The sequence below is a fragment of the Alexandromys fortis genome, unplaced genomic scaffold (assembly GCF_014885135.2).
Source record: "Alexandromys fortis isolate MF-2015 unplaced genomic scaffold, M_Fortis_MF-2015_v1.1 scaffold_7, whole genome shotgun sequence".
Taxonomy (NCBI): Eukaryota; Metazoa; Chordata; class Mammalia; order Rodentia; family Cricetidae; genus Alexandromys; species Alexandromys fortis.
In genome coordinates, this window is record NW_026067920.1 from 6374798 (window position 1) to 6399753 (window position 24956).

At 50.5% G+C, this 24956-nt stretch overlaps 1 protein-coding gene across 2 annotated transcripts in view; it reads right to left on the reverse strand.

Annotated features, from left to right (window-relative positions):
- Nucleotides 1-24956, reverse strand: part of Osbp2 (oxysterol binding protein 2) — a 155392-nt gene that overhangs the window by 21825 nt on the left and 108611 nt on the right. For both annotated transcript variants that reach the window (XM_050141413.1, XM_050141412.1), the window contains exon 3: nucleotides 2532-2788. In XM_050141413.1, coding sequence (XP_049997370.1) covers nucleotides 2532-2788 — 257 coding nt within the window. The remainder of the gene's footprint in view (nucleotides 1-2531; nucleotides 2789-24956) is intronic.

Below are 24956 nucleotides of genomic sequence, written 5' to 3' on the forward strand. Positions count from 1 at the left end.
CTTGGGTGTGGGCTGCCAGAAGTTTCACAGTCAGGGCAGGGTGGGGAGTGCAAAGGCATCCAGAACTCCACAGTGGGAGGACCACCTGAGGGCTTCATTTGAGGGGCTGGGAAAGGGTGGTTGTATGTTCAGCCAACAGCTGGAGGTGATTTCCATCTCTGAGTCCCCAGCTGTCAGCCACAGCTATCAGAGGCCCCATGGCAGCAGAAGGCAAATGGGGGGCTGGAAGACTTACCGGAGGCATTTGGAGGTATTTGGGGCTGGGAGGGTGGTGTAGTGGCAGAGTTGTGCTTAGCGTGTGCGTGCACGGCCCTGACTCCATCCCCAGCGACAACTCAACATGCCAAGGACTCAGAGTGTAAGGCAGGCAGGAGGAGGCCTCTGCTTACCCAGGCTCCAACCCTCAAGAGCCATCGTTTCTGTAGTGGGCCATCCTGCAGTTCTGGCTTGGTACCCAGCTTGGTGACTCTGGGAGCTAGGGTGGCTTTTCTGAGTCTTGCTTTGTACTCCAGTGCTAACTCCACCATAGTACCGACAAGGTAAGCACACAATTCGAGGGCAGGAGTAGAAAATTCCTGTGGTTGTCTTAGCTCCAGGTACTGGTGGTCTGCTTTCATATAGGCATAAAAGCCAAGCCCTGGCCGGGGTGACTCCTATGTCTCAGGACCCCCGGCAAGCTTGCCTATGGACCTTAGCACCCAGTGGGGGTCTGGACATGTGACGTCTGGCAGCCACACAGGCACCCTGCCAGAGCAGACGCTGTCCTGCCAGGTAAGAGTGGTAGTCATGAAGCTTCCTAAGAACAAGCTGGGCCTCTGGGCTAGTATAGGCTACAAGTGTCTATCAGCTAGCCTTCACCCTGTTCCCTGATGAGATGCCCTGGGTCAGGTTCACGTTAGCCACTCCACACCGCAGATCCCATCCCTTGAGGCACACCGCCCTGGGCTTCCCTGGGGGGCTGGAACTGGAAACAGGCCTCATAACCAAGCCGGGGGGCGAGGGGGTCTGTGTGTCCTATAAAGCATTTCACTATGCACTTAGACTAGGTGCTGCTGTATGGCTTTGTAGACACTAATGATAAAAGACTTCACTACAGCACAGCCAGCAGCAAGCATCACTTTCTCAGAGAGGACAACCCCCTCCCAGGTCCAACAATTTCCATCTAGGAAGGCAATGTGGGCAGGGGCAGCTCCCAGATAGATGAGTCAGGGGTAGGAGCAGCCGAAAACACAACACACACACACACACACACACACACACACACTCTATCTGAGTGGGTCACTGACCAGGGCCCACACAGGTGGCTCGTTAGAAAGAGGATGGTGAATAGGGGCAGCCTGATGGTGGGAGCCACACACAGGGCAGCTCCACACAGCACCGCAGCCCAGCAGCCCTCACTGTGTTTATCACTGGCTGCTGGCCACAACCCCGCACACCATGGGGTCTGAGGACAGGCACTGGCATAAGCATCTAGGGGACATATTGTCAGTATCTGGAGGAGGGTGCTCTTGTCCGTGCTCAGCGCTGGCCCTCAGGTCACAAACTCCCAAGGCTCTGGCCGGGCCCTGGCCTGAGCACAAGGAGCAGATGAGGGTGGTGAGTGACCCTTCGGCTCCACCGTCACGCTGCTGACACACTTCAGAAGCAGCTCAGAGTAGACCTGGACCTGCCCTGACCTCTGAGCTGCAGGGACAGCCCCCCAGCTGGGGCCATTCTGGGTCCTGGCATTGCCTGCTGTCACCCGGTAGTCTGATACCCCTTGAGCCATATTTGGAGACCCCTGAGCTCTTTGTAGCAGTCTCATTGTCTGGATACTGCCTCTGCCTCAGCGCCATGTCATGCTGTCTTTTTAAGCCTGGTGCCTCTGGCTTGGGTGTGCACCTCCAGGGGAGTCCACGGGACGAGGCCGTGGTAGGCAGACCTAGTGGAGGGTGGAAGCCTGGGAACCCTTTGCAGGCAGACTGAAGAAGGCCTGGAGTGAGGTCATATGCAGCATTCCTGTCACCACAGAGAACTCTTCCCAGCCCTCATCCCTAATAACATGGATTCTGTGGCCCAGGAGGCTGTGGAAGTCTCAGTGTGCAGACGTTGGTCACTCATTCTCTCTATGATTGGGTTGGCATGACTGTGAGAGCGCGCGCACACACACACACACACACACACACACACACACACACGCACAAACACCCACATGTGCGCGTGCACACATGTACACACACGCACGCATGCGTGCACACACACTCTCACAAACTAACATGTTTGTCACTAGGTGGAGGATTATAGCCCTAATGGAGGAGCCCTTACCTACCATGTGTGAGGCTCTAAGTTCTGCCCTCAGCTTCATGAAGAAAAGAATAATAATAAATATCTCCCGCGGTTAATGGCTGTGTAGAGGAGAGGACCTAAGCAGAATGTTGGCACACATGGGAAGGGGTTGGCTTCGGAAAGCAACTCAGAGCCACAGAAACCAGAGGCCTTGACTGTCAGGCACCCTCCCGCTCAGGGACCTCCCCTTTGGTGGGAGCACTCACATTGATCATAGCATTTGACGTGATGCGAAAGAGGGTGGCTCGCTCATTCACAACCTTCAGCTTCTCCCCGCTCTCTGGTGGGATCTTGAGGCTGTCCAGCTCATTCAAGGACCGCTGGAGTGCCGCACCATGCTTAGCAATGAGGTCATTGCACGTGCTGAGGTCATCTAACTTCAAGGAGAGGTTCTTCAGGGTGTGGTGGAGCTCACTCTTGTCAGCTGGGGCAGCAGGCTCTTCATCATCATCCCCGGAATCATCTAAAGAGAGAGACAGACTTGCTGTAACCACCAAGCAAGAGTCTCTGTCGTCTGGGCTGCAGATGGCAGAGTCACACCGGAGTGGCCAGTGCCCTAGATAGTGTCCTGCAATGCTTCTGGCTAAGGCTGCTGCCCTTTAGCCTGGCCCACACACGTCCGGCTGAGTCAATGGGAGTGTGAGGCAAAGGGGGCTAGCTGGAAAGGCAGGGTGCTGTGGCGAGCAGGGACTCCAGGTGCCTGCCCACAAAAACGGTACCAGCTCCACTAGGTCACAGCCTAAGGTCGCAGCAGGCCGTGCTGGTGGAGCAGATACTTGAGGAGAGAGCAGGACTCCTTTCCTTATCTTGCAGGCCTCCCAGGCCAATCAATACTGCTGGCTAACGCCATGCCTATCCCTAGCCAAGCCAGCTGTCTCTTGCTCTGCAAACACTTGTCCACGTGCTTGGGGCCTTTCTTCCCATCATGTACTTCCCTGATGCCTAGAACATTATACCTCAAGTTCTCACCCCATTTGCCCTCTGAGGCCCAGCCGAACACCACCGCCTCTCCAAAGTCTGCCCGGGGACCCCCCTGCCATAGTTAAGGCCACTCTCTTGTCATCAAATCTACATCCTGGACCCTCTTCCTGCTAATCACTTCCATGCAGAACATGGCCCCATCTACACACATGCACACACACACATGCACACACACACATACACACACACATGCACACACATGCACACACACACATGCACACACACATACACACACATGCACACACACACGCGCACACACACATGCACACACACATACACACACATGCACACACACATATACACACACATGCACACACACACACATACACACACACATGCACACACACAGAACATGTCCACTCACAGAAAATTTGTGTGAGAAGACACCAGGGCAGCGATGGTGCAGCTGACCTTCCAAGGCTGCTCAGCTAACCTCCTTCGTACCAGTCATCTGGGGCTTCTGTGCCAGGGCCTGCTCCTTCTCACCACTCACACAGTGCCACACGAGTCTTTCCTTCTCCCCTGCTTCCTAGCCAGGCCTGTGCCCATAGAGGCCTCTGTGGGCAGCTGGCCTGCAATCCTGCTGCTGATTTAATGCTGGCATGGGACAGCCAAGAGGCTGACATGAGCTTGTGACTTTTCCCAGTGCCTGTCTGCTAAAGTTTTCAGAAATCCCTTGTTTTAGAAATAATCCACACAGACTTTTCTTAGATGAAGGAAATATGCAACCAAGATACAAAATTAAAAGCAAGAGGAAAAAGAAGGCATATTTTGAGAGAACAGATTTCTCCCGCAGCAGGCAAGGTGCATGTGGGTAGACATGGATCGGTCACTGTTGAGTGTGTCCTGAGTTCACAGCAGTGCCGAGCTGGCCGGCTGCACAGGCCTCGAGCAATGGGGAGCTAAAGGGAAGCATCTGCTGCACACGGTGTCCCTGCCAGCTCCAGAGGCCTTGGGCTAATATCCAGCCCCCTCCCCACAGGCCGGAGCAACCGCAGCCCTGAGTGATCCAGTGTCTGGAGGTCACTGCAGCCACTGGCAGGTGCTCTGGGCCTCCCTGGCAAGGCAGGGAGACAACAGACAGCAGCCCTTCCTCACTCTTCCTCACTCCCGCAGGAGCAAGAGTGCCCAGCTGTGGGCTCAGAGCTTAGAGCGCTTGGGGGCAGAATAGGGGCTTGACTCCAGCTCCAGCTGCTGGCATGGCCTGTCCTCTGAATCACCAGCAGCAGTGTGCCCAGTCACTTGGGGTGTGAATCCTCAGCTCCAGCTACTACACACAACCCAGGAATGTGGGTCTGGGGACAAGAAAGGTCTTGAGATTGACAGGAGCACTCTGTGCATATACTCAGTAGACTCCAAGAGATACCCACAGATCCAGGTGTATTATGACACCAATCACAACAGTCAAGATATAGAATCAGTCTAAACTCCATTCAGGACAGAAGGGAGAGAGACACAATGAGTCTACCTCTTGCAGGAAAATGAATGGAACTGGACATCACCATGTTAAGTAAAGCCAGCCAAGCTCAGGAAAGAATCATTTTCTCTCAAGAGCAAATTATGGATTTAAAAAAAAGTATAGGAATAGGAGAGGGACTATGTGGGGAGAAAGAGATACTAGTGGAGGTAGAAAGAGAAAGGGTGATGCGTGTGTTTCAATAGTTACAAAGCACACAGTGCACACATGCAGAGATGACCAAAGGAGCCCATTGTTCTGGATGCTTCCCCCCCCCCCTTTCTCTGTAGCTTTGGAGCCTGTCCTGGAACTAGCTCTTGTAGATCAGGTTGGCCTCGAACTCACAGAGATCCGCCTGCCTCTGCCTCCCAAGTGCTGGGATTAAAGGCGTGCACCAACACTGCCTGGCTTCTTTTCTTTCTTTTTCTTGTTGTCAAGACATGGTTTCTCTGTGTAGCCCTGGTTGTCCTGGAACTCTGTAGAGCAGGCTGGCCTTGAACTCAGAGATCTGCTTACCTCTGGCTCCTGAGTGCTGGGTATGTGCCACAACCACCTGACTCTATATGTTTGTTTTTCTTTTTTTAAAAGGACTCCTTGGGGCCATCAGGCAAGAGAATTCTAGAATATTTGGAGCTGTCTGTGCCAGAGTCTTGGTGCTGAGGACACCTTGGCACTGAAGCACCTGCCATCTTCCTGAGCAAACAGCTGGGCCCAGCAGCTGGTTTTCCAGTCAGGGAAGTCCAGTTGTGGCTTGCTGGCTGCAGGCCCACCTCAACATGACCCCCAGTTTCTGAAGCCCAAGTAGCCTGAGCATCCTCCCATGTGATGGGTCGGGGGGTCATTGCTCCTCTATTTGACCTGTTATTAAACGGGACACTGTGTACGTATTTCTTAAGGCCCACGTTCTGGGGACAAATGATGCACTTGTGTTAGTTTGACACCATTAGGGGAGGAGCTAGGGTCAGCAATGGCTGTCTATTTAGAGACAGGCAGGGAGAGTCCTCCCCAGGGAGACAAGGTGGGGTGAGCAGAGGAATGAACGATTTGAGGGGCTGGGACATGCTCTCTGGTGGCCAGCAGGAGCACAGGGTGTGTGAAGAAATGAGTGGTAAGGTGGGCGACCGAAGGGAAAGCTGGCGGAGGAGTCTGACACACGCCGAGGGGACTTGTTCCTTCCCCGCAACAAAAGGATGCATGCGGCGTACAGGTAGAAGGCAGGGCTGGGAACAATGGCGCGGTAGCAGAATGGCAGACTAGAGAGGCCAGAGGCAAGGCCAGAACTGCTGCAGAAAGCCAAGGACTGGAGAGTCCTGGGTGGGCAGAGTCCTGGTCACATCCCATGCCATCTCTATATACATGTTGCCCCTGAAGGAGGAGATGGTGGTCCTTACTCCACATTCCTGCAGTAGCACTGATGTTGCTCAAACACAGAGCCCAAGGCATGATCCCACCCCTGCTGTGACTAAGACTTGGCCATGGTGAGACTAGAAGTCTCACAAAAAGAAAATCCTCGTTGGAAAGATGCAGTAGAGCTGGGCCTGAGACTCTGTGCTTCCCTCTGCCAGTAGTGTTCCCAGGTCTCTCGGGCTAATGGCATAGCAGCCCCAGACTGTGGAGCACTGAGAGCAAAATGATCTCAGCCTCTAGGACAGGCGTGGAGCCAGGAATAAGGTGCAGGCCAGCTCTTAGATGGCGCAACCACGTGGAGTAAATGACCACAAAAGACCAGTCCCTACCTGATGAAGCTTCATCTTCAGGAAAGCACTGATTCCTAAAACACCCATCAGGGTCACATGGAACAACGGATTCTTTTTGTTAAAAGGGAATAAACTCATGAAACTCGAGTCACCAATGTGTTACAGAGCAGCATTCAGAAATGGCTTTTCCACTCACGGCAAAGCCTCCTGTGGGGGTGAGCTTCCAACACTTAGTGGCTGTCCTGGGCGAGTTAGTGCCATTCCCCCACCTGATCCCAAATTTATGACCTTCCTGGAACTTCTGAATGTGACTGCTTAAAGAGAAAGCGCAGATACAGTTGGTCAAGATGAAGCCATGCTGGAACATCCAATAAGGCTGCTATCCATAAGAGAACCCGAGATAAGAAACAGTGGCATGGGACGGTGACCCTAGCACCTGGAAGGGGGGGAGCGGAGGAAGAAAGAGGAGGGAAGAAGAGGAAAAGGAGGAGGAGGAAGAGGAGACATAGTTGCAGGGCACAGGCTGAAACCGGAATGATGGAAATAGAAACCAGTGGACACCAAGGACTGCCAGCAACACAGGACACCAAGAGAACAGTGTAGAACAGATTCTTCCCTTGAGGCCTCAGGGGCTCTGGCCCCACTGACACCTTGATTTTGAACTTGTAGCCTCTGGAACTTGGAGAGAAAATATAGCCTAGTTGTCTTCATCCACCGAGGCGTGGTAATTGGTCACATACCGCAGCACCAGGGAACTTAAACTGGCTTAAAACAGTACACTTATCCAATGCAGACCTGAAAGTCTGAGTTCTAAACTCAGATATGGAGCTGTGTGCCCCGGGAGTACTCAGGGTGGGAGATGAATGCATTTGCCTTTCTCACTCTTAGAGGCTGCCCTCACTCCCTGGCTTGTGCCTCCGCCTTCTTCCGTCCTCAAGACTGGCAGGCAGGTCGTTTTCATTCTCTTGGACTCTCCTTCCTCCCTCTTAAGAACCTTTGAGATTATGCTGGGTCCACCTGCATGATCCTTATCTCAAGATCTGGAACCTAATCAAATCTGCCTAGACCCTTTAGGCATGCATATCAGACGCATCGGGTTTGGGAATAGGGCATGACATTTTGAAGCCATGATTGGACAACTGCCTGGGACTGCTGTGGCTAAGACCTGTCACGTTCCTCCTCTAGGGCTGCCCTCTGGGGTTTGACTCACTGAACCAGGCAGTGTTCTCTGGGTGGTTGAGGTGACCACTGAGACACCTTCCTGGGTACAGGGACCTCATGGGCCCTCTGGTCTCTCTGAAAAGCTAGGCACAAATGCCACTCTCTCTAGTACCTCTATAAGAAAATGACAGACTGGCGTAAGGAGGAGCCTGGTGGTCCTGTGGTCATCTTCCTGGGGCCTGAGTTAAGTGTGTCAGTCCTATGCTAAGGGTATTTCTGGAAGTAAATGTTCATAGTATAAAATAATGTACATCATATGCTTTGATTGTTTCACCCCCATTGCCCTCTTGCTGGTTCCTGTTCTCTTTCCAAGTGCCCCCCCCTTATTCTCATGCCACACGTATCCATGAGTGCAGATAACCACATCAGCTTAGATTCCACACGAGAATACACAGAGTTGACCGAAGCTGGCTTATTTCTCTTAACACGATGATCCGCAGTTCCACTCATATGCCTATAAATGACAATTTTGTTTTTAATAACTAAATAAAACTCCCTATAATACCATATTTTATTAGCAGACTGGTTGCATGCCATGACGGCAGCAACCTCAGATCCTCAGATGTAAAGATAAGGCCCTTACTAATCTGCAAGCCTTCCTCACACAGGGATAAAATGACGTGGGGTTGTACTGTGTGTGCCGCAGAGGTGAGTTCCTCTGGGGACGAAGATGCCTTCTCCGGGGAAGACGGCAGTGTACTCAGTGCACGGCCAGCACAGACCTAGCATGTGCCGTGTCCGGGGGCCCTAGGCCCTGCCCACTGGACTCTCCATCCCTTCTTCAACACAACTCTGTCCGGTTTACTCCACAGGGAGCCTCAGCTCCCCTCTGAGGGCTTGCCAAGCCTCTTTAATAGTAGGAGGTGACAGTCTAAGAGGTCCCTCTCCATGTGCCACCATGGCCAGAACCCTCTTTCCTAGGGAGGCTCCTAAGAAGGACAGGTTGCTATGGCAACTGTGGTGCCAGGTGAGCTATTTTTAGAAGCAGAGCTTTCTTTCATCTTTGGAAAATGGATATTGGTGGGGAATCCCTGAGTGTACGGTGCCGTGCATGGAGGGAGGCGGGGGAAGAGGGGTAGCCTTTTAAATAACCCGCAAAGCTGCAAGGCTGGCTCAGTCGGGGCGGGTGGTGACATGCAGAGAATCCCCCCACCCCACCTGCTTCTCTATGGGATTCCTTTGGGGGGTCAAGTCCCACGAGGGCCTGTGGGGAGAGGCTGACATGGGTGACACTGGCCACTGTCCCGAGAGCAATGACAGAGAAGATAGCTCTGGGGTGGGGAGGCATGCGACTGGGAACCAAGACCTCCAGGGCAGAACCTCGAAGCCATGGCCTGATCCGACAGCATCTCGCAGGGCTCTAGTCCTGCCGGACATCCTGCAGCAATGACAGCGATAAACTACCCTGTGGCAAACTGGATGATGCCTTGTCCCTCAAGGAGACAAGAGTCTGAGGCTCTGGCCACCCAGACACTGGAAAACATGACAGGATCTAATCTGATGGAAAATCAGATGGCAATAAATAATGAATTGTGCCGCCCTGTTAGATGGAAATACCAGCCGGGCTCCGGTGTGCTCTTCATCTTCTGGGCCTTGCCAGGGCCGGGCCCAGCCCTTCTCCCGCTGCAGAAAGAGGAAGGGGTACTGAGGAAGGCGGGGACGTGCCCCCCAGGATAAGATGGGAGGCATTCCCTTGCCTCACTAGGGATCACTGACACCAAAGCTGCCAGGAATCTCTCGTCTTCCAGCCAGGAAATGCTCCAGGGAACCCTGCACAGGGACCTCAGAGCACACACCCTGGAGGACTGAGAAGCTGGCTACCTAGATGTCCTGGAGGCACAGGCCTACAATTCTGGCTATCAGGAGGTTGAGGCAGGAGAATTGAAAGCTCAAAGCCTGCATGGGCAACTTAGTGAGACTGTCTCAAAACACAGAACCAAAATCTGCGTCTATATGGTATAGCCCTATACAGTACAGGCCTGTATGGCCTGTTCTATAATTGTGAGGTCTTAAACACCAATCCCCAATGCCATAAGAAAAAAACCAGCAAAAATAAAACTTTTCCCCCCCTCAGAAGGAGCCAGAGCTCACGGCATCAGAGCCATGGACAAGCTCAAAGGGGCGTGTGAGCGTGGGCTAAGCAGCCCCTAGAGGCTGGGTACCTTTCCTTGGCAGGGACGATCTGGAGCTGCGTGCTGTCCTCACTGGCCTCGCCCCCTGAAGTAAGGTGCAGAGGTGTGGAGATGGAGCGTAAAACAGTCAATTGCTCTATTATGGCACTTGCTGTGATATCACATTCAACCGGTACCCACATCCTCCTCCAGTCAGACGAGAGCCCAGTGGGCATTCATGGAGCCATCCTGAAGGAAAGTAGCTATGTATCCTGGGCCCAGCCCTGGGGAGAGCTGACCCTTCCAGGGTGTCTATGTCCCCTCGCCCTGTCCTGGTGAGACCCACTCAAGGCAATGAGGACATTGGAAAGATTGGGAGCTGGGGCTGGTGCAGCAGGAATGGACCAGTGCCAGACGAGCCTGGGAAGCTGGCCGTGGGATGGCCTGGCATGGACCCAGTGGAGAGGGTGCTCACCCCCATCTCTGGTGATGGGTTTGACAGAGCTGAGGAATCAAGTTCTAGGGCTCCTTCCCTGCCTCTGCCACACAGGGCTGAGAGCAAGAGACCTACCTGTATCACAACAGGTAGATACCTCCCAGGCAATAGCCTCTCAAGTTGTTTATCAGAGATAAAGTGAGCCTCTCCCAGGCTGGCCTCTGCTTTCCCACTCCAGCCTCCATTGAGGGCCTCTGTCTGTGAATCAGTCAGAAGCTCCCGCCTAGGGGCCCGGCCTTCTGTTTCAGGGGAGTCTGGTGACTTGGGGGGCATGCAGGCATCTGGCCTACTTATGTATGCTCCAGCCTGGACAGAGCCACTTGACCGGATGCTTCCTGAGGTCCTGCCAGCTTTGACATTCTGATGCTAGGTTCCAGCTCCAGACACGCTGTCTGTCTATCCCCCATGCTCCAGGTGCCACCTCCCAGTTCTGCAGAAGTAGCCACCAAAGCTGAGGAAACTCGTGGGCCGCCACGCATCCAGATCCTGCCCCCCCCATGTTCTGTGCTGCCCTTTGGGAAGTCAAATAAAAGGACAGGATCCCTCCCACTATCCTGACATCTCAATACAGCCAGCTATTTCCTTGCTCCCTAGACGAAATCTGGCCTTTGCCCACATTACATAGATTCCATTTTTGGTTTTTAGTTTTTAACCTATCATCCCATAAGCCTTTGCTCCATATCTACAACTGGGTTGCTTGTGAGCAGCTGATCTGTGTGCTGTGGCTTCCCCATGGCACCAGGTTTTTTTGGGGAGGGAGGGGCGGACAGGCGGGCATTTTTTTTGCCTTTACTGGCGTAATGCACAAGTGCCACCCTGGGCAGACCCAGGCACAGGTCCCTTGAAGCCACTGATCTTACTCTGAGCAGATTTTGGACCCGGTCACTAGGCTGATTGCTGGGGTCAAGGATCCTCCGTGACCTTTGCTTGTCTGTTTTTAGACAAGGTCTCGCTATGTTGCTCTGGCTGACTTAGAACTTGCCATGTAGACCAGGCTAGCCTTTAACTCAGAGAGTTGTCTCTGCCTCCTGAGGGCTGGGATTAAAGATACACACCACAAGCCCCTCAAGAAGGACCTTGAATGGACAGCAAATGGACTCAAACTTGATGTGACACCAATGCCCATCTCAAGGTCAAAGCAAGCGCAGCTCAAATCTAAAGCAGGCATTCAGTCAGCTACACAGAAGCACTGAGCAGGTCACCGGAAACTCTCGGCTTACATTTTCCTGGCCCAAACACTGTCCCGTTGGCTTATCCTTGGAAACTATCTGATACCTGTATAGTCACACTAGAATCTTCCATTGGCAGAGCCTCCCGGGATCAGAACTGCAGAGCAGTGGAGACCAGGAAAAGGGCTATGCCTCCAGAAGCCCACGGTCCCGAGAGGGCAGGGCTGCCTCTGTTCAGGATCCCCAAGTGCCAGAGCTGGACACACAGGCAGGACTGCATAGACACCCCTGCTAGATGAAGGGATGACCCCAGAGACAGTGGACCGGGAATGTGTTCCATCTGCTCGGTGGGACTGAGGTTAAAGAGCCACAGGTTAGGGATTTCCTTGATGCCGTGCCTGTCTCTTGTACTAAGAGAGAATCAGAAAGACAACAAAACACATCTATAGTCCCATGAACCTTCCCAAGATCGGGCCCGCAGAGGCCCGGCCTGCTGTGTGGTCCCCTCTGCAAACCTCAGGCGCCTCCCACTCTTCTGGCTGCAGCATCGTTGGGGGTGTGTTGTCGCTGCTGGAGACAGTGCGGCCTCCAGGCTACCCCAGCAGTGTAGGCTGAGCAGGAGCAACAATGTCAAGGAAAGCAGCCGTGGAAGGTGACACAAAGGAGGATGGGACAGGAGTCAGCTCCTTTTCTTGGGTGGAGGGGGAGGACTACTCCAGCCTTCCTGAAGGCCTTCTGTCCCAGCCACCCCTCGTCTCCCATGAGACTAGTGAGCTTCACTCTCAGGGGTCCTGGAAGGCACGTTTCTTAGCACTAGTTAAAGTGTCTATTTTATTTACTAAAGAAACCCAACACTAGATTTCCTGGAAGAGGATGCTACTAGTCAAGGGCTGAAAAGTGGTTTATTATTCCAAAAAAATGTGGAGAGTTGTTTCTAACGCCAAGTCCCACTGACTGGGAACGGCACTTGGGAAGGATATACTGACTCACGGAACCTTCCAGATTTGGGCCAAGGCAAGGCCAGGGAGGGAAAAGCAGCAGAGATGTGAGACAGGGGGAAGAAAGGGGGTATCTGAGCACAGAGCCCGAGAGGAGAGGCCCGCGTCAGTGGGGCAGCAGCCCACTTCTGGAGACTCATTTCTCAGCAGCTGCTCCCCAAGCCTGTTGCATACTCCTCAACTCCTAAGCAATGCCAGGGCCCCAGAACCTGGCTGAGATTCTCCCATTACCTGCTCAGTAACCGCTCATATAGGCTCATATAGGCTGCAGAAACCAGAATAGGCCAGTGGCGCACCTAACATGTGTTCTACGAGAATAGCAAAACATGATCTAGAAAAGTCTGAACCCCTAGTCAGGCAGTTCTATGCTACAGCAGTCTGCAGAGGTCCAAGTCTATGTGACCTTGATAGGAGTCCTTTTAAATAGGTCACTAAGACCTGTCAGTGCTCGGCCAGGGAGGATCCAATAAAATCTATAGTGGAGAGAACTGTATAGCTTAGAAGTCTGTGGTGGGGATTTCAAAGGCTACTTAGGACCATAGGGCTTGGGACATTAGGGCTCTGTCTATGTAAGCCCCTTTCTTAGGGCAGCCTCTGACTGGAGACCTAGGCAGCACCAGCAACGCTCACGGACCTCACAGAACCACTTCGCACCATTCACTGGGCACTCCTAGGGCTGCCACACTCACGTACCATGAGCTCTACTTCTGGCCACCACTAATGTCAAGAATGCTGCTACAGGGGTCCACAAGGTGGCTCAGCAGGTCAAGGTGCAAGCTTGTCCTTTGGCCTTTGTACATGCACATATGTGTGCACGCGCACCAACACATGCACACATGCACTTTAAAAAAGAATGTTGCTATGGCTTCAGTAGGTTTGAATCAGTCCCCCAAAGTTCATGTGGCAGTGTTTTTAACTGAGATGAATTATTATTTGGACAAGAAACACAGAAAGCTAAAGTTTATACACAGTGGTAACTCTAGATCAACCACCTAGAAGAGACCATACAGCTCATGAACTAAGGAAGAAGAGAAAAATCAGAGACCAAAAGTAGGTCATGGCAGAAGAAGGAGGAACAAAATATAGGCAAGATAAAACAAACCAAGTAGTCATTTTAAACCAAGTGTGTCAGCCAGATGGGCTGGGAAGTGCCCGCAGCCACAGTTACCAAGGAGGGAAAGGAAGACCCAGGAGCCACAGGCCCAGCTGGGGGCACTGTGGGATCTGCCTCTAACTGAAAAACAAAGTAGCAAATGAGCGGCGATTACACTAAAGTAAACCAGTACACAGTTCAACTAAAAGTCAGAGACTTCGAGGGCTGGGTGCTTAGTGCAGCGGCAGAGTGCCCTAGAATGAGCAGAGATCCCGTTACACCGCAGCCCCGAAGAAGGGGAAATCAGAGGCTTTATCAGTCCAGGTATTTTAGAGCATGAGCCATTCTATGTCGTTCTACGTTGCAGCTATAAAAGCACAGATAAAATATCCAGCCACATGCTTTCCACGAGACACACTTCAGATAGAAAGAGACAGATGGGTTAAAAAGCAAAGGACCGGAAAGAGAAACAGGCAACAGGAATCCAAGGGAAGCTCGAGTGGCCTCCTCAGCTTTGGAATGCAGACTCTGGACAGACACATAGCAACAAAAGACTTAGTGGGCTGAGACGACACTCCTAAATGTGTGTGCCAGAGCTGGAGAGAAGGAGGCGAAGGGGCAGATCTGCAGCCACACTGAGAGGTTCTTGGCTGCCCCACCCCAGTCCCCCATTAAGTGTAGACAAAATGAGCGCAGGCACAGAGGGGCTGGGGTCTACGTCACTGGATACTTGGTTTATTTTATTGTTATGTGCATGAATGCTTTGCCTGCATGTGTGTTTGTGTACCACATGCATGCCTGGTGATCACAGAGGCCGAAGTGGAGTTAAAGACAGTTGTGAGCTTCCATGTAGGTGCTGGGAACTGAACCTGGGTTCTCGGAAAGAGCAGCCAGAGCTCTTAACCATAGAGCCATTACTCTAGTGTGAGTCCCCCCCTAAATAAAGAACCCCTTATTATACTTAATTCTGAGTTAATGTGGGATTACTTTATTTGCATTCTCAAAAAAGATTTTTAGTTTATATGTATATATGTATACTCACACACCACACATCACATACACACATATGGAGAGAGAGAGAGAGAGAGAGAGAGAGAGAGAGAGAGAGAGAGAGAGAGAGAGGTCTCAAGCCCAGGACAAACAGCTGAGATCCTTAGAATTAAAATCTTCCCCTTAAAGAAACCCAAGCCTACATTTTTTGCACCGAGTTCTACCAAATACGTAATAGAAAAGGTTAAAATGGTTCAGAAACATTCTGTGAGGTCAGCCCTACACCAGCAGCAACAGCAGAATGACATTGCAAGAAAAGAAAATTATAGTCTAAGAATTCTCATCAATAGAAGTACAATTTTTAAAAACAAAATATTAGCAAATAAGATTCCACAAAAGGGGTCTTATGAACAAGGGGGCTTATCTCAGGAACCAAAAGTTTGACATTTTAAATGAACACAATTCATATTAACAGTGTAAATTAAGAATATAACCGGCTCAATAAATACTGAAAATTATTTGACAAAATTTCACACTGTATTGGGATAAAAACAGAACACTGTAAAGGAGAAACCATATATATGAAGACTAAATTATTATTACATAACATATTACATAAATATATTCTATATATAAACCATATATATGTAAATATATTAAAAAATTTTATAGTTATCACCAGGCTTGATATAAAGTAGAACCGGAAGAAGTGGAGCAGTCACCATCTTAGGACCACACTGGCCATCACAGCCAGCGAAAAGAAACCAAAAGACACCATTGTGCTGCATTAGAAAGCCCTGAGGAGTACAGACCTAAACAGAGAACTCTCAACAGAGGAATCTAAAATGGCTGGAAGACACTTAAGGAAATGCTCCACATCCTTAGTCATCAGAAAAATGCAAATCAAAACAACTCTGGGATTCCATCTTACAGCTGTAAGAATGTCCAAGATCAAAAACATTGATGACAACTTATGCTGGAGAGGTTGTGGGGAAAAGGGAACACTTCTGCATTGCTGGTGGGAATGCAAGCTGGTACAGCCCCTTTGGATGTCAGTGTGGCAATTTCTCAGAAAATTAGGAAACAACCTTCCTCAAGAAGGTATATATCGAAAGGATGCTTAATCGTGCCACAAGGACATGTGCTCAACTATGTTCATAGCAGCATTGTTTGTCATAGCTAGAACCTGGAAACAACTTAAATGCCCCTTGACCGAAGAATGGATAAGGAAAATGTGGTACACTTAACACAATGGAGTACTTACTACACAGCAGAAAAAAAATAACATCTTGAATTTTGCAGGCAAATGGATTGAGCTAGAAAATATCATTTTAAGTGAGGTAACCCAGACCTAGAAAGACAATTATCACATGTACTCACTTATAAGTGATTTGTAAACATAAAGCCAAGAAAACCAGCCCACAAATCGCAGTCCCAGAGAACCTAGACAACAAAGAGAGACATACATAGATCTAATCTACATGGGAAGTAGAAAAAGACAAGATGTAAATTGGGAGCATGGGGACCTTGGGAGAGGATTGAAAGGGAGAGGAGAGGCAGGGAGGGATGCAGAGAAAAATGTAGAGCTCAATAAAAAATCAATAAAATTAAAAAAAAAAGCCCCAAGGAATCTAGCGAGAGAACCGACAAGACTGCAGACTCAAGGGCAGCCACAAAGGGTTTTATTCTCTAATTCCAGCAGTTGAGAACCTAGAAAATAACATTAAAATAATACCTCCTGTTACAGCACCAATACTTGCAGATACGGATGTAGGAAGTATGTTCAAGATAACACACAGCTAAGACAGAGTTTAACAGATAAACAGATATGTTTATAGACACTCACTAACCCACCTCACTAGCCTGTACAATTGTTTAAAAACTCATAAAATAAGTATTGGTAAGAATGTGTAAGAAACAGCAATCCTCACACAGTAGGGCACTAAGGGGCACAGCCACTCTAGAGAGTAGTTTAGTAAATGCTGTATAACCTAGGAATCTCACTCCTGGCTGCAGATCTGAGAAAATGTAAAACCATCATCCCCACTCAGAAACTTTCATATGAACATTCATAGCAGTGTTTTTCACAACAGTCCCAAAACAAAAACAATTCAAAAGTAGTAAATCCATACGTGGGAATATTACTTGATGATAAAAAAGGAACAGAGAGTTAGCTGAGCAAGGCATTCACTCCCTCGCTCGTTCTCTGTGGATGCAATGAAACAGCTACCTCAAGCTGCCTTACTTCCCTGCTCTGATAGGCGGAGCCCTTCCTTTAGTGGCGTTTGCCAGGGTGCTTTACCACAGGAATGAGAAGTGCCCGACACAGAAGGTGATGCCCCTTCCACAGTACACAGACAGGCTGCCAAAAGTTCCACCCGAGAGAACGGTGTGTCCAGCCAATGTGCAGGAGAGAGTGCAGAGCTACGGAGGAGGGCAGCAGACAACCCTAGTGACCCCAAGTCCCAGCCCCACCTCTGGAGGGAGCTCTATCTGTCACACCCTGGCTTTCACTTCTATCAGATCCCCTCTCCAACTCAGCCTTCAATGGAGCCAGTTGTGGGTAGGGCTCAGAGCCATCCAGGGTCACCCAGATCCCAGGATATGTCATTTAACGTGACATGGTGCTCCTCTGTCCCTCCCAAGGACACTAAAGGACAAGTGGAGGCGTTTTTCTTCTGTGTCTGTTTTCCAGAGAGCAGGCTCCTGGAAGCCACAAGTTTCACCTGTCAGGTGCACACAGCCCTGTTGACTGGTATGGACCAGTGTGACTGAGAGCCAGTGTGTGTCAGCAGTCACACCAGTCATTAAAATAAGCAACATCATTGAGTGTGACCATAGGGCAAGGACACCATGCAGCTTGGTGGACAGAACTGGCAATGTGGGCAAAGCCTGACTCCTACGATCAGCTGACTTCCAGCATGGGTACAAAAGACAGTCAACCAGGAGAAGAAAAATCTTTAAGGTAATGGTTCTAGGACAGAAAGCATCAGAATAAAACCGGACATCCCACTCCCTGCCTCTCACAATAAATACAGTTAACAGGAAGCAGCAAGCTAAGACTCAGAACTCCAGCTGTAAAGTTCTCAGAAGGAAACAGAAGGGACACTGCTTGAATTTGGGCTAGACAGCTAAACAAAACAAGTTCTTAGATAATGCATCAAAAGCACAGGACAAAAGAAGAGCCCGAAGCTGACACCATCAAATGAAACCAGGACAGTGGAAGGAGACTCACGGGATGGAAACAAGCATTTAAAACTCATACAAAGGACTTGCATCCACAATACATAAACAGCCCATATGACAGTAAAAGGACAAACAGGCACGACCAAAAAGAAAAGGCAAAGTATTTGAACAAAGATTTCTCCAAAGACACCTAAATGGCCAAAACATACAAGAAAAGAGTTCAACATTCAGTCACCCGGGCAGCGGAGAACCACTACCATTCTCCACACTGATGAGATACTACACCATTCTCTGCCACGATGAGATACCGCACCATCCTCCACCGCGATGCGATACCACACCACCCTCCACCACGATGAGATACTACACCATCCCCCATACCACACCATCCCCCACCACGATGAGATGATACTGCACCATCCTCACCACCATGAGATACTACACCATCCCCCATACCACACCACCCTCCACCACGATGAGATACTACACCATCCTCCACCATGATGAGATACCGCACCATCCTCCACCGCGATGCAACACCACACCATCCCCCACCACGATGAGATACCGCACCATCCTCCACCTCAATGAGATACACCATCCTCACCACGATGAGATACCGCACCATCCTCCACAATGATGAGATACTACACCATCCCCCACCATGATGAGATACCGCACCATCCTCCACAATGATGAGATACCACACCATCCCCCACCATGATGAGATACCGCACCATCCCCCACCATGATGAGATACCGCACCATCCTCCACCACCATGAGATACCGCACCATCCTCCACAATGATGAGATACCGCACCATCCCCCACCATGATGAGATACTACACCATCCCCCACCATGATGAGATACCGCACCATCCCCCACCATGATGAGATAGATACTGCACCGCTAGCATGGACACAGTTTGAAAAAACAAGCAGGAAAGCCCACGTGTCGGCAAAGGGTATGGAAGCACCACAACCCCAACCTGTGGCTGTGGTCACGTGACACTGTGCAGTCACTATTACAAATACTTTGGCAATTCATTGTCAGAACACGATCCAAGAATGGAATTGTGAGAGAATTCTGAGCGCTTGTGTGAAAACGCCAAGAAAACACGATCCTACGACTTCAGTTTCTTCAAAACATAGAGCTGCTCTTGAAATGTGCTTTCGTGCTGCCCCCAGGCGTAGCAGGCAGGAACGTTTGCTTCAGCTGCCGTCTCATGCGCCTCTGCGGAAGGACACATTTCTGCCTCGTGTGGCTTGTCCTTGTGACTGAACCTTACTCGTGTGATTCTTCTGCACCCTCAGAGTATAAACTTCCTGATGCTCTGAGTAAAGGTGGCTACTACAGGAGACTTTACTTTGCCTCATTTACTGGCTCCATTCTCCCAGGTTCCCACAGCCATTAGAGCAGCCAACAGCTCATCAGTGAAACCATGAGCCAGCAACAGAGTCCTATCACTCAGTGTTTACCCAAGAAAAAGAACAACACATATCTTCACACAAAGACTTTTGTGTTCATAGCTTAATGGGTAAATACAATGTTGACCATCCACACAATGGTATGTGACAATGGAATATCCCGACACAGGCCGCAACACGATGAACCTAGAAGACATCGCGCTAAGTGGAACAAGACAGAAAAGATTCCACTTAGAGGAAATATCCAAAAACAGCCTGGTAGTGGCTGAGGGTTAGGGATAGAGAGAGACCACTAAGGAGTATATGGTTTTGTTTTATTTTGTTTGTTTTTTCCAGGAGAGGCAAAAGACATTTTACAGTTGGACCATGGTGATGGCTGTGTAATCCTGTGAATGTTTTTTTTAAAACCACTGAATTACATGTTTTAAGTAGGGGAATCCTTATGGCATATGGATTATAACTCAATAACTATTAAACAACTTATTAAAATACTTGTTTAAAAGTACAGGTGTGGACTTACAGATGCTGACAATATAAGCTCTTCAACTTTTCTCAGTGTCTGAAGATTTTCATGACAAATATTTGGGGGGGGGGAGGCACAGATAAAAGAAGATGAGCCCTCACAGAAAGCCCAACTATAATAACATCGGCTGTGCATCTCAGGTTAACACACAAAAAAGTACGTAACAACATAGTCACAGTTCCACAAGAGACTATCAAATAGACAAAAAGACAAACAAAACCGCTTCGATTCTAATTAGAAGCAAAGTTATTGCTATTCAGGAATGAGCTCCCACTCCCAACTCTGTGAAAATGCACTGCATTGTGTTTTTCCTTTGTGTTTGTGTCTGTGTGTATATGTATGGGGGGCATGTGTGGCCGTCAGAGGACAGCTTGCAGGAGTCGTTTCTTTTGGGGACTGAGCTCAGACCATCAGGCTTGGCAGCAAGCACCTTAATCCACTGAGCCATCTTGCTGTCCCCCAATTCTGGCTCAGCAATTAAGAGCCCTGTCTGCTCTTTCAGAGGACCTGGGTTCAATGCCCAGCGCCTACATGACATTTCACAACTCCAATTCCAGAGGATCCGGCACACACACACATACGTACAAGCAGACAAAACATGTGCATATAAAATTAAAACAAACAAATCATTTAAAAAAAAGTTGGAAGTGCTATTGAAAGCCGTGGAGGATTCATGGTGGGACTAGCAGCAGGGTACACGCCCCTTTATCATGGGAGTGCTTTGCAAACTCTTCCCATGGTTTAGCTCCCACATTGGCAAAATGGGGGAGAGAACCTCAAACCAGCTGGGGTCATGGACAGAGATCAAGAGAATGGCAAAAGCTGGGTGGCAGTGTAATCCTACACCTGGCAGGCAAAGGCAGGAGGCTCATCCCAAGTATGATGCCAGCCTGGGCCACACAGTGAGACCCTATCTCACAAAACAAAGGACTCACATGAGGTCATCACACAAGGTGTCAGGGTGGAGCAGCCAGAGTGACCTGTGGTTACTTCTGTGCAAGACTGCCACGTCTTTTTTTTTAAAAAATGTGCATGTGTGTAAGCATGCCCACGCATTGGTACATACGTGTGCATGTGTGGAGGCTAGAGGATGCTGTTGTGTGTCTTCCTTGATCATTAGACTGGATCTGACTAGCTGATCTAGCCAGCCTGTCCTGGGGGTGCCCTGGCCTCTGCTTCTCAAATCCTGAGATTGCAAGTGGGCCACCACAGCGCTAATCACTTACATGGGCGCTGGGCAACTGAACTCTGGTCCTCACACTTGCATGGGAAGCAGTTTTCTTGCTGAGCCATCTTATCAGCCCTCGACTGAATTTTCCGTAGTGAATATGGATTAGCTTGGCAATCAGGAAAAAGATGTCAAAAATAATCTCAGTCGGAGGCTGTAATTTAGGATGGGCTGGGATTTCATGGCTTCGTGACGCCTTCATATAGGGAGCCAAACACATCTCACATCTAAGTGAAGACTCGCACATCAATGCCTTCCTAATCCAAACACTGAAAACGTGAGGGAAATATGAAGTATGGGACCCATATCTCCCATGAGAGGAGGAGCAAAGGCAAGCCAGAGACACTGAAGAAAGCTCCAAACTCTACAATCCATGGGAGACCCTAGGAATGCATTCTGGTTGCTGCTGGGCTAGACCCTGAGCGCCCCCACCCCTACGGGGTCCCACTGAATGCATTCAGAATGCCACCTTGCTTCACAGGCCCTCTGAAATGAAACCCCAGCTATCGCCTCTGCTGCCTGGGAGGAGCCTGGTGAGTGTGGGCAGGGAGAACAGGCCGCCTGCCATTTACAACGAAGGAAAAGTCCCAGCAGCCACCATTCATCACCAGCTACACGCGGTACAAGCAGCAGCTGCCCTTGTCTTGGCAGGGCGAGGGAATGGGGTGGGGCCAAAGAGGAGAAATAGGTGGGATACAGGACCGTCTTACTGGGAAAAGTGTCTAGAGTGTCCCAGGCAGGCTGCTTTTGATCACTTGGCCAAAGCAGGTGGAGATGAACAGAAGGGCAAGATGGCCAGCAGCAAGCTCCCAGGGTAAGGTCAAAGCAGGTACAGAAATGGCCCCCGGAGGACAAGGGTCCTTGTGTGTCCTGGCTGCTGCGGGGCAGAGCATGTTTGGCCTTGACCTCTGCGTGTGGAGTGACCCCTGAGAAAGCTAAAGAGAAGGCTGAGTGGGCCACTTCCACCTAGAGCACTGGGCATGCCGTGGGCTCACCATAAGCCCACGTGAGCCGCCATTCCCAGGGCTGCCACTTACAGGGCCTGGGCTCAAGCCTGGATCAGTCCTCAGTTGTCACTGCCTGTATTTCATTTTGCACGGGGCCCACAGGTTATGCAGCAGGGATTGCTGGGGGGTGAATCCCAGCTCCTCAGGACAGTGAGTCTGCGCCATGGCACAAGCCAGCTCTGCCGGGTCCTTCCTGTTGGGTTTCCAGGAAGGGCAGGAGAAAAGGCAGCCTCCTAGCCAGGAGTGGGCGCCAGAGATGACTCAACCTCTGTTCTGTTTGATTCTGCTGGGAATGGAACGGAGGCCCTCAAACAGGCTAACCAAGTTCTCCGCCACTGAACTGCGGCCTAATCCTTCTGTTAACCAAACTCATAGCCTTAACAAGGGCAGACTGAACATGGCACGTGTGTGAGCCTTGCCCTTGAGAGGCTGGGGCAAGGGGATCCTGAGTCACAGGCCACTATGGGCTCCATAGGGAAACCCTGTCTCAAAGATAAAATGAGGGGCTGGGTGATAAAAGATAAAATGGCTCGGTGCGTAAGGTGCTTGCTATGTGAACACGAGGATCTGAGTTTGGATCCCAGCATCCATGTGAAAACCAGGTGTGGCAGCATACGGGGGAGGGGCAGGTGGGGAAGGGTGGAGACTGGCAGACCCCTGGGGCTTGCTGGCCGGCCAGCATAGCTCAATCAGTGAGTTCCAGGGTCAGTGAGAGGTGGGAGAGGAAGGCAACTGGGTGTCAACCTCTGGGCTCCACATGTACACCTGCACACACGTGCACCCACTGACAAGCACCCCTACCCCCCAAAAAACAACAAATCCCTTCAGAACACAGCCATGGAGGCTGGGGCGCCCTGCCGTGAGCATCATGAATGAGCAGTTTAGGCGAGCGAGGACTAAGACACCAGAGGGAATGTTCACACCCTTACATGCAGCCATCCCACTCCTGGGAATGTGTCCCAGACAGACACACAAATGAAGGAGCCTTACAAGCCAAAGATGCTCAGGCGGCAGTTGGGCTGTGCTGATGCTCTGAGCAGAGCACAAATGCCTAACAGGAGGAAAATCGCTCCGCAGACATTCGATGCAATGAAGCTGCAGTCAAGTGCAAAGCTGCTTAAGAGGGAAATGATGTAAAAAAGATGTGCACATAAAGGAAAAATACAAACCAGAACAGGGACCTGATGAGTGTCCTGAACTCTCATGGCGCCACAGAAAGTCACTCTGTGACCTTAAGCAACTGGAACTGCTGTTCTCAGAGCATCGTTAAAAGTAACAGCAGTCCAGGGACAGGGGAACGGCCCTGCTGGACCTCAAGAGTCTGGCCAAGAACAAAGTATGTGGGTTGGGGAGGCTGGGAAAAAAGCTTGGGAATCACTAAGCAGAAACAGTGGTCAAATGGCTCCAGGGCTGAAATGGTACCTTAGGTCTGGTTGTGCCACTTCCCACGGTCCAGGCACAGCCATGAACCAAGTTACTTCTCTCACTTCCCTTGAAACACAACAGTAGCCCTAGGGTACTGTCCAGATGGGGTGCCAAACCCGAGTCCACGGCTCCCTTCTGTCCTGACACAACAGTTGATGTGGGTAGCTGCTATTTTTGCAGACGTGCGTCAGCAGTTATTATTCGACATGGACGTCAGAGGAAAGGACATAAAAGGAAATTTATCTTTAGCAGCCTGAAGCTCATGGCTTCATCGTTATTCATGCTGCTCCATCCCAGGCACTGCCAGTGCGAGCCGACGGGCACTCTACAGGAAAACCAGGCATCGGAGAACGGGAGTGCCCCGCCCTGGAGGGAAGGGGCCCGTTCAAGCTGGGGAGGGGGTGTCTGAGCTCAAGTTCAACTTTGTGTAACAGGTAGCTCAGGCTGTATTCTCATCTCCCTGGCCACCCTGATGCTGAAACAGGTAGCTCAGGCTGTATTCTCATCTCCCTGGCCACCCTGATGCTGTAACAGGTAGCTCAAGCTGTATTCTCATTTCCCTGGCCACCCTGATGCTGAAACAGGTAGCTAAGGCTGTATTCTCATCTCACCGCCCACCCAGATGTTTCCCTGTTTGGTCTCACAGGGCTCTTGTGAGCCCTGCTACAACTCTGGAATATATCTGAGCCCTTATGGGGCCATCTTTTTGGCTTGGCCCCTGGGTGGCCCTCTCTTTTGCTTAGCGTTAACAGAGATCAGTGTATTATTCTAAAGACCAGCTGAACCGTGACTCTGATAACTTATCGGCAGGGCTGCATATGGTTTGAACAGGTCGTGTGCTGTGCAGTTCTAGAGGGGAGGGGCCAACCACAGAAGACACTGTAGGTTTGTTTTTATGGTAACACATGTCCAATAATTGCAAGAAAAGTTATTTTTCTGGCAAAAATGACATAACTAAGGATCAGTGGGAGTAAGGGGTCTTGAGGAGTCTGTCAAGGCTCTTGTCAGAGCAATCCTGCCACCTCCGCTGTCTACAGTGGTATCCTGCCTGCCAGGCTCAGAAATGGCATCAGCCAGTCGTGTACTGATGCTGAGCTCAAACAAAGCCACACTCCCGTTTGTCACAGCAACAAAATGCCAACACCAGGGGCACCACTGCTCTCCTTCAAAGCTCTGTGGTGGCTTCCTTTCCCTTCCATATGGGAGAACCGGGGTGACCTTTTCTACAGCACCTTTTGGACTGGACTTACGCCACACTCAGACCCTAGTTACCCAGCCAGACTTCTGTCTCCAAACCATCTTTGTCTCTGTGTAAACGACAGCAGGGACGCGCTGCTCCCAGACTGCATGTACGATTGCACAGGAGACTAAAACCCACCAGCATCCTCACGGGCACGGGAACCATGTGTTAGTGAACAGCCAGAGGCTCCCACTCGTGACTGCATAGGGTCCCCCTTCTACGGACCACACCAAGCAATAGTACCTGAGTTCAGGGACAGCACTGCAGCAACGCCTCCTTTCCATGCGAGATGCCAAGGCTATGCCTTCCTTACCATGCGTTCAGTCCCAGAGACTAACCGCTGTCACCTGGCGAGGCTTGGTGTCACAGCCTCAGTCTGCC